Source organism: Marmota flaviventris, chromosome 1 (genome assembly GCF_047511675.1).
Source record: "Marmota flaviventris isolate mMarFla1 chromosome 1, mMarFla1.hap1, whole genome shotgun sequence".
Classification (NCBI taxonomy): domain Eukaryota; kingdom Metazoa; phylum Chordata; class Mammalia; order Rodentia; family Sciuridae; genus Marmota; species Marmota flaviventris.
Genome location: NC_092498.1, coordinates 101,646,502 through 101,656,807, shown reverse-complemented (window position 1 = coordinate 101,656,807; position 10,306 = coordinate 101,646,502). Strand labels below are relative to the sequence as shown.

Genomic DNA, 10,306 nt, shown 5'->3' with positions numbered 1-10,306 from the left:
ACCCTTTCTTAAATGGAAGTTCCCTGATCCTTCTTCTGTCTGCCTTGCTTGCTGGGGGGACCCAGTATGCTCCATCTGCTGATCTCTTCACTTTCAAATTATTGTCACTGTGATATGGGAGCAGTTTCTAGTTATATGTAGTAGGTAGATAGCAGTTAAGGAAAAACTTTCCCTTCTGAAACATATAAGTTGGGCATGGTGGTGTAATCCCAGCTACTGGAAAGGCTGAGGCAGGAGGATTGAAAGTTCCAGGCCAGCCATAGTGAGGCTGCAACTTAGACCCTGTCTCAAAAAAGCCTTGGGTTGTAGCTCAGTGATAGAGTGTTTGCATTCAGTGTGTGAGGCCCTGGGTTCAATCCTCAGTACTGGGGGTGGAGATGGGGAGAAGATGCTAGCTGAGTTGGAAATACCAAGGCCTTTCCTTTTTTTCCACCAGAGCCGCAGAAGCTGCCCAGGGGCTTCTCCAACATAGTAGGAATTTCATCCAGGATAATCCTGGGCCTCAAGTTAAAACACTGGAAACTCCTTTAAGAATTGCTGAATATCCGTTCCCTTAAAAGATTGAGCTGGTTAGGCTGGGGATATAGCTCAGTTGGTAGAGTGCTTGTCTCACATGCACAAGGACCTGAGTTCAATCCCTACTACCATTAAGAGAGAGAGAGAGAGAGAGGTGTATGTGCTAAGGAGGTAGTTCAGTGATAAAGCATTTACCTGGCATGAGTAAGACCCTAGATTCAATCCCCAGCACTGGGTTAAAAGAAAAAAATTGATTCAAGCTGTTCCTAAAATCCATGACAGGGAAGTCAGCCCTAGTGGCTTCTAACAAATCAAGGATTCTTTATATAGGATCTACCCATTGTCCAAAGATAAATTCAATCTAAATGCCTGAGGCTTAAGTGTATGCAGCTCATGCTTTCATCAGCCTTTCAAAGGGATGCAGGATTTAAAGGAAATTATTACTAACCACTTAATAATCAGGGAAGTTATTCTATACATCCCCTATAAAACAACTGTACAAAATATTTAAAATTTTGAAAAAGATCAGTCAGCAGATTGGGAGCAAGAGAGTCTGCCAGGGGTAGCCTTGGTCAGAACCACTTTGAAGGAATTCTGAAACTACTTGGGTCAAGTGAGAGATCATTGCTACTCTGAGATGCAGGAACAGAAGAGGTCACCCTGGAGCTCTGACTTTTTTCAGGAAGTCACTTACATGTTCTCCTTGCCCTTTTGGTGGGTTGATGTCCCAAGCCCATGACTATGAAAAAGGGATTGACCTTCAGACCCTCAAGTTAGGGTTGTTCCTAGGATTCAAACTTACATAATCCCCAAAACTAGTTTGGTAGCTCTAGAGCTACAACCACAAAGTATCAGTCTGCCCTTCTCATTTCTGGATGTTTACCACAGCCAGAGGCCAATCTGCATCACACCTCAAGAAACACCTTTAGGATTTGAGAGGCCTAGAGCTTACAAAGAGGCTACTGGGGAGGTCATGTCTTATAGCCAAACTTTGCAATGGGAGAATCACTCAGGGGAAGCATGGGCAGAACAGCAGGCTGCTCATTAGGTGATCCTGTGAGAATTTGAGACAAAGGACCCTTGAGATGGACTGTGCTGTTACAGCACACAGGATTCTCAGCCTGGTCTGAATCTTGTCCTTGCTTCCTCCTAACTGACCCTTGAGCAAGGTTACTTGGCTTCTCTAAGCCTTGGTTTGCCCACTAGCACCTGCTTAACAGTGGAAAGTGCTTACACAGTGCCTGCTCTGGAGGAATATTCTGTGAACAAGTGCCATGTCTCAAATGTCAACATGCCAAATTAAGAATCATTAATGTATCAATGTATCTTAAAAGTAACCATCTTTCTTCCTTAAGAATATACAAAATGGCATCTTGTAACTGATGTTATCTTACATTCACTAAATACAGTACTGGGTAGGGCTGGTGTTTTGTAGTCTGTACCAATGTAAACCTGATCTGTAGCTACTCCAGCTCCTTAGATGTGATGAATTAGCTCAGGAAAGAAAAATCCTTTCTCTTTTTGAGTCAGTAATAAAATGGTTTTGGCCCTAATCCTATCTGATTTCTTCTAGGACCAACAAAATACATCAGAGTGCAGCTTTATAAGCAGTGATGAGGCAGGGCCACAGAAGAGAGCCAAGCTGTCCTTGATCCTGGTTCATGATATTCTGCTTAGTCCACAGCAGCCACACCGTGGCTACCTCCATGCTGTTGTCGGCTGATGCCTCCCCCTGCCTGGCTGGCCCTGGCTTGCTGTGGTGGCACTTCTCTTTCACTTAAGTATCTGAGGCCAGCCTCCCTCATTCACACCACTTGACAGGGTCAGGGGCCTATCCTCTCTTGGTCCTTGTTTTATAGCATTTTAATTGTTTCCCCATTCAAGCTCATTTTAAAAAAAATTAGTTGTAGATGGACATAATACCTTTGTTTTATTTATTCATTTACTTTTATGTGGTGCTGAGGATTGAACCCAGTGCCTCACACATGCAAGGTAAGTGCTCTACCACTGAGCCATAACCCAGCCCCCTTCCAAGCTCATTTTATTTATTTTATTTTTTTTTTAATGTGGTGCTGAGGATCGAACCCAGTGCCTCACATGTGCTAGGCAAGCGCTCTACCACTGAGCCACAACCCCAGCCCCCCAAGCTCATTTTTATGTCCAGATTTAGCAAAATTCTGAGAACCTTGGGTGAAGATCTTAGTTGCCCTACACATGAGGTTTGTTCTTCCAGCTACCTTTCTTCCTCTTTCTCTTCCTCTTCCTTCCCTCCCCACTTTTCTTCCTTCCACTGGGGATCCAATTCATTGGCCTTGTTCCTACTAGGGAAGTGATCTCCACTGTACTTATATCCCTAGCCATGTCTTGGCTTTCTTTTTTATTTTTTGTAGTTGTAGATGGTCAGAATGCTTTTTTTTTTTTTTTTCCTAATGTGGTGCTGAGGATCCAACCCAGTGACTCATGCATGCTAGGCAAGCGCTCTACCACTGAGCTACAGCTCCAGCCCTGTGTCTCAACTTTCTTCAGGCAGATTCCATCTCCAAAGCCCAGGTTTGGCCCCTCCGGGTTCTGATGTTTCACCCAGGATCATGGTGTGGTACTGGGTCTTTCTAACTGCACTTGGCTCTGATACCAGGAGAGTGGACATTCTCAGAGCCCAAAAGCTAAAGCTAGTAATTATAGCTTGGTTCTAACCCATGCACCTAGACCCTTTTCCCTGACCCTCAATGGAGGGAGAATGTGTGGAAGTGGGAGCTCACAGGAATCATGGACCATCTGTGGTAGGAGACACTTCTTTTTGGTTTAGTTTAGTTTTTGTTTTGTAGTGCTGGCAGTTGAATGTAGGAGTGCTCTACATTTGAGCTACATCCTCGGACCTTTTTATTTTATTTTGAGACAGGGTCTCACTAAGTTGCCCACACTGGCCTTGAATCCTTTGGCTTCAGCCTCTAAAGTAACTGGGATTTACAGTTGTGCTTTGTAATGGCTTTTCAGTGGTTGTTTGATTTATTTCTCAGAAGAGACAACCCCTGGGATTCTTGGTAAGTGAATTACCAGGAGTAATAGGTTTACAAAGAATAATGTGTCCACCTCTCAGCACTCTGGGTGGCTGGACCCAGCTGGACAGACCATCTCCAGGAAGTCCAGATCACTCCACAGGCCCTTTCTCTGCCTAGTGGCCCAGGAGTGGCAGGCCTGGCTGTAACAAGTCCCCTCAGTGCCATGGTCTTCCCCAAACAGGTCTCTGCAGATACAGGTTTTGGGAGTCCCTCAAATAAACTAATTTAAGATACTAATTCTCCACCCTACTGCAAACCAGAATCACCTAAGAGGTATTAGTTTTAGTCGGCCCTTTTGTGCTGTTTCTGTGACCAGAAGACCTGACAAAAACAATTAGAGGAGGAAAAGTTTATTTGGAGGCACATGTTTCCAGATGTCTTAGTCCGTGGAATGCCAACTCCATTCTTTGGGGCCAGAGGTAAGGCTGAACATCATGGTGGAAGACTGGCGTGGCTCAGAACATGATACCTGGAAGCAGAGAGACTCCCTTCACTCAAGACAAAATATAAACCCCAAAGGCACACCCCCAAGACTCACCTCCAGCCATACTCCACCTACTTACAGTTACCATCCAATTAATCCCTATTAGGGAATTAATGCATTGATTAAGACTCTCATCACCCAATCATTTCATATGTAAGTTTTCTTGTATTGTCTCACAAATGAGCTTTGGGGGGACACCTCACATCTAAACCATACACCCATCCTAATGTATCTTTGAGCCCTTGCCCAACCATGGAACCCTGGAAGAAGACACAAGTATATGCTCTATAAACAGGAGCTAATTCTGTAATCTCAAGTGATTTGGGGGCCTTCCTCTGATCTGTGAAGTCTAGAAATACTGCCTCCTTAGCAAGATGGATGGGAAAAACAGTGTGTCAAATTACAAAAAAAGATGTTCCCATTAACATTGGTGGGACTGGGGTTGTAGCTCAGTAGTGGACTGCTTGCCTATCAGGTGTGAGGCACTGGGTTTGATCCTCAGCACCATATAAAAATAAAGGGACTGGGGTCATAGCACAGTGGTAAAGTGCTTGCCTAGCATGTATGAGTCACTGGGTTCAATTCTCAGCACTGCATACCAATAAATAAAAATATTCATTGACAACTAAAAAAACCCAACAACCAAAGGCAATGTATCCATCTACAAGAAACATTTTTAAAAAGTTTTCCTTGGTGATTTTAAACACAGTTCATACTAATGTACACAAAGTGTCATTTTAAGTTACTTTAATCATGTAAATTAAGTCATGTGATCCCTCCCCCACTCAAGGAACCAGCTGAATTTTTTTTTTTTTTTTTTTTTTTTTTTTGCAGCAAAGCATTGTATCAACAAAGGGAAGGTTATGGTGTGTTTAAACCATAGGATTTTTGCCCTGAAATGTTCATTGTACTGCTAGATAGGTTTACAATTCCCAGGAGGCACCTTAGGAAAGGGGAAATGGCTTGAATCAGGAAAAATAAATAAATCTGATTGTACTGTGCCTACTGCCTGGAAGAGAAACCTGAGCTCCCAAGCACAGCATTCCTGTCCTTCTCATCTGGTCAACCTGTCTCCTGCTGCACCTGTACCTTGGCCCACTAGGTACTTGTGCCTTTGTCACCTTTGCCTGTGGTGATTCAGGACTCAGTGTAACAATCTGTTCTTCCCCTATTCCTTCTAGTTCATTCAGGATTTATCTTCCTAAAATGATGAATAGCTATCAGGGACTCTTTAAAACACTAGAAAACACTAAGCTGTTCCTGCTGCCAGAAATCTTACTGTGTAATTTTCACACAAAAAAATTTTTTTGGGGGTGATGCTCAGGTTTCAACCCAGGGTCTTACACATATTAAACATATACTCTATCAGTGAGCTACACTCCAACCTCACAACTATTATTGTCCCCATTTTACAATGAGGGAACCTGGGCTCAGGATGGTTCAGTCATGACCCACATTACACAACCAAGAGGTGGATCCAGGATTTGGATCTAGGTAGTTCAAATGCTAAATCCTATGTTCCCTGGCACATTGGAGCAGACTTATATAATTTATCAAATTGTAAAACCATCAAACTTTATGAAAACTTTAAAAGAAAAAAAGACTATCATTTAAAAAGGATTCTTTAGGAAAAACTGAATTCTTATGTTTGCAAGGCATTGTGGATTGTGGAGAACATCACATCTGTCTGTGCTCTTATCCAATATTCAGGACAACACAGGCTGCAGTAGGAAAAATGAAGAATAAAACATTCCTAGGGAGGTGAGGATGAAAGACCCTTTCATTTTATTAAGGATTTTTAAAAATCAAGATCCCAGAGAGGAATTTTGGTCACAGAAATCAACTGGACTGAAGCCAAGAGACTCCAGTCTTGCTCACTTTCTGTCTTTGCCCCAGTGTGACTGTGGGCAACTCACTTCCCACCTTGGTTTCCATTTCCCTCTTTATATATGATCACCTAGTCTTCCCTCCCTTGACAGGGTACAAGCATCATTAGGATGAAAGATGCAGGTCCTAAACAGCCAAATACTGGTAACTTCACACCATTCAACCTAACACAACCCAAACAGTTATCATTTATTAAATATCCTTTTGACCCTAATAGCTCTATGAAGTAGTACTAGCAAAAAAATAAGCCATTTGATAGATAATGATACTGATACTGAAGTTTGTACAAAGGTTGTTATACAAGAGCCCACGTGTTTTCCATTACTGTAGTGAGTTCTAAAATAAGATACCAAGTGTTGCTATTTTCCCCTTTGACATTAAATAATTACCGGATACCAATTAAATTGGCACCCCTCTGGTGTGAATATTAAGGCCCTGGGATATCCCCATACATTTCCTTGCTTCTTAAAAATTTCCCTTCTTACTGGTGGCAAGTGGAACATGCCCGGAATGCCAGCTACTCAAGAGGCTGAGGCAGGAGGTTGGCATGTTAGAAGACAGCCTTAGCAACTCAGTGAGAGTCTGTTTTAAATTTTTTCTTTTTCTTTTTTTTTAAGCTGGGATGTAGTTGAGTGGTAAAGTGCAATGCCCAGTACTTGGGCGCTGGTGGCAGGCGGTGGGGAGAATCGCTCCCCTAGGGTAGCCACTATTAGATGATCATGAATGGCAAACCTCTGCATAACACATCCTTCAAGAACTGGGCACAGTTTTGACCAAAAACATGTTTCTTCCTTGTGGATAAAAGCCCAGAGTTTGGAGGTTTTGTTTTCTTGCGGTGTGAGGACTGAATGCAGGGCCTGCACATGCTAAGCAGGTGTTCTACCATTGAGCTATACACCAGCACCCACGCCCCGCTTATTTCACAAGATCTTTTGGAGAAACGCGCAGTTTAATTTCTAGCACCTGGACGTCCTGAAGTCTAGATGGAGGCGGGGGGCGAGGCGGCGCGGGTTTTCCCCTTTCTTCATTTTCAGGACGCCATCACCTTCCCTACCGCGAGTTCTTGGAGGGCGAAAGCTCACGTTTGCATCATCAAATTTCCGGATGAGAAATCTAACACCCAGCAATCAAGGCCAGGAGGCTGTAACCCGGGTGAGCCCGAAAGACCAGCACCTGGCGCCAGGTAGTGCTCCTCTCCGCGGAGGCCGCCCCGCCTCTCCCGCCACCCAAGGCACGCCCCCGCGCGCAATTTGGTCTCGTCCGCGCTGTCCCCCCCTGCCCGTGCAGCACAGTGGCACGTCCTGGGCCCTGCTCGGCGCAAGATGGCGGCGTCCGTGTGCGCTCTGGCCCTGTGGCCACGGGTGAGTGGGCGGTACGGGCTGGAGGGTCCGGGTGGCATCTTGGTTTCGGTCTCACGCCCCTTCCCCACAGGTGGTGCCGTGGAGTAGGGAACTTCCGGGCGCCTGGCGTGCCCTGCACACCTCCGCAGTCTGCGCCAAGGTGAGCGCTCCAGGCCGGGTGGGAGTGGGACCTGGACGATAGCGGAAACCGGGAGTGGGTGGCGGGCCCGGGGTGAGAGCCGAGCCTCGGAAAAGCCGGACGGGTGCGGGGCTCAGTGGGCGGGACTCGGGGCGGGGCGGCGTAGTAAGAGCCCTTTGCTCCTAGAACCGGGCGGCCAGAGTCCGCGTGGGCAAGGGGGACAAGCCCGTGACCTACGAGGAGGCCCACCCACCACACTACATCGCCCACCGAAAGGGATGGCTGTCGTTGCACACAGGTGAGGGGACCTCAGCTGGAGACCCCAGCTCTCCCGGAGGAGGAGCGCTCAGTCCAACTGTCATGTGAGCTAGAGGAACAAGTTTAACTTGGTCATTGAGGCCAGTGTCAGGAATCTGTTAATCCAGTTAAGAGGAGACACAAAAAAAGCAAACACAGATCTGGCTGTTGAAATCAAGTTGAAGATGAGTATAAATCTAACTTTTTCCATGGGCCCAGGAACTTGGTTGAGCCTCCACTAAACAGAAATTATTTGCATGTCTTCAGACAAGATTTTGCATTGTTATCAGTTTTGTTTTTTCTTTTTTTGTAATTTACATAGATGTAAAACAGAGGCAATGAAAGGAGTAAAGCCTCCATAGCATCTGTAACCGGGAAGAGTATGCCCAAAATAATGTAGTTTTTCACTGAAGCACAGATTTTTTTTTTTTTTTTTTGCAAGTATATACAGTCAATCCTTGTTATTCACAGATTCTGTAAATTCTTGTTTTCTTCTTTTTCCTTCTCCTTCGTGTGTGTGTGTGTGTGTGTGTGTGTGTGTGTATGTGTATGTGTGTATGTATGTACACACACATACATACCAGGGCACTTAACCACTGGGTCACATACACAGAGCTTTTTATTTTTTATTTTGAGACAAGGTCTCACTAGGTTACTTACAGCCTGTTAAGTTGCTGAGGCTGGCTTGGAACCTGAGATCCTCCTGTCTCAGCCTCCCCAGCTGCTGGGATTTCAGGGGTGGGCACCACCACACCTGGCACTTATGTGTATTCTTCTACTGACTAAAATTTGTGACCTCAAAATCAATGCCCTATCACTTTCAAGTTATTTAGGGACACAGGTAGAGCAATGCCCTTATGTTTTTTTGCAATTGAGGTAGCACAAGTTTCATAGTGTAAAAAGTGCCCTTTATCACAGTCTAGCAACACATTTTAAAAATTAATGTGCCTTGTTTGTGATTTTGCTGTTTAAAAGGATCCTGAATTACTGTCTAGTGCTTCTGAGCACAAGACTGTGATGTGCCTTACACAGAAAATGTTGTGTTAGATAAGCTTTGTTCAAGCCTAAGTTACAGTGCTCTTGGCTGAAAGTTAAATGTTAATCAACCATATATATTAAAGTATTTTTAAACAGAAGGGCACCTGAAACTAGCTTATGTATTAACCTGTTAATGAAAATATTTTGACCAGAGGCTTGCACAAATCTAATAGTGTACTCCTCCTATAAGCATTGTTTCAGAATTCACTAGCTCAGTGTTCACAGTGACATTATGGAACATAACTACTGTGAAATAATGAGAGTCAACTGTATTTTGTTCCATATAAGGGTTATCAACTTATGTTTGGATGAAGCTAGAGTATTGGCGATTGAACCCAGGGGTGCTCTACCACTGAGCTACATCCCCAGCCCTTTTGATTTTTTGTTTCCAGACAGAGTCTTACTAACTTGCCCTGGAGGGCTTTGATCCTTCTGCCTGGGCCTCCTGAGTTGCTGGAATTACAGGCAGGTGTCACCACACCCTTTTAGAAAACTTATATGTTCTTGGGCTTAATTCCCGGCACAATGAAAATAATTAAATAAAATACAGGTTCTGGTCTCCCACCCTTTTAAGTTCCTGTTCTTGTTTTGAGGCCTGGGTTTGTGTGTGCAGATTCAGCATGTACTGTAAGGGCTTCGGGCTTCCAGGGCCTATACTGAGAACCCATTTATGGAAGCTGTGGTCCAAGCTCTTGAGAAGCTACTGTCTGTAATTTCATAAGTATTGGCATCATCTGACTGGCCCACAGGATGACCCGTGCTTCTTTAAAGCTGTTAAGAAAGACTGGAGCCAGGCATAGTGGCTCATACCTATAATCCCAGTAAAATGAGGATAATAGTACTTGCTTCACAGAATTGGTTTGGGAATTAATAAGATAATGTATTTTTTACTTTTAATGTGTTATTCCATTAGTGGAAGAAAAGGGAATAGACTGTGGCAAGGAGTGGGATTGAATGCCCAAAGCTCTTAAATATTAGATCTGACTTCTTGGCAGCTCCCTGGGCAATATGGCTGACTGCTGTGGTGCCTTCTCTTCAGGTAATCTGGATGGGGAAGAACATGCTGCAGAGCGAACGGTGGAGGATTTTTTCCTACGCAAGTTCATGCTGGGTACTTTCCCAGGCTGTCTGGCTGACCAGCTGGTCCTGAAGCGCCGGGCCAACCAGGTGGAGATCTGTGCCCTGGTCCTGAGGCAGCTGCCAGCACACAAGTTCTACTTCCTCGTGGGCTACAGTGAGACTCTGCTGTCCCACTTTTACAAGTGTCCTGTGCGACTCCATCTCCAAACTGTGCCCGCAAAGGTTGTATATAAGTATATTTAGGATGATGCCCTTTTTTATATCAAGGTGCAATATGCAAAGGTGAGAAATGTGGGAAAGAAGACCAGTAGAATGAGGAGAAATGCAAATCCTTGGAAGACAGAGTCATCATCACTTCTAAGCTGCTGTTGAATAAAGATCCTCGTGCTGCCTTGCTTCTGTTTACCTTTACCCTTTTGTGGTTTTTAAAATTTTATTATTTATTTATTAATTATTTTCTCTGCTG

At 44.4% G+C, this 10,306-nt stretch overlaps 1 protein-coding gene and 1 long non-coding RNA gene across 2 annotated transcripts; one reads left to right on the top strand and one right to left on the bottom strand.

Annotated features, from left to right (window-relative positions):
• Window positions 1–3,909: 3,909 nt before the first annotated feature.
• Window positions 3,910–7,161, bottom strand: LOC117794850 (uncharacterized). Its single transcript, XR_004618724.2, has 2 exons — window positions 6,910–7,161; window positions 3,910–4,044 (listed from the first exon to the last, which is right to left on the bottom strand). It is a non-coding gene; the product is annotated as an uncharacterized lncRNA (long non-coding RNA).
• On the top strand, window positions 7,149–10,251 carry Mrps24 (mitochondrial ribosomal protein S24). The gene is made up of 4 exons (XM_027938359.3): window positions 7,149–7,307; window positions 7,378–7,446; window positions 7,612–7,723; window positions 9,800–10,251. Exons 1-4 carry the CDS (start codon window positions 7,269–7,271, stop codon window positions 10,081–10,083), a joined length of 504 nt encoding a protein of 167 aa, XP_027794160.1. The 5' UTR covers window positions 7,149–7,268; the 3' UTR covers window positions 10,084–10,251.
• Window positions 10,252–10,306: the final 55 nt, after the last annotated feature.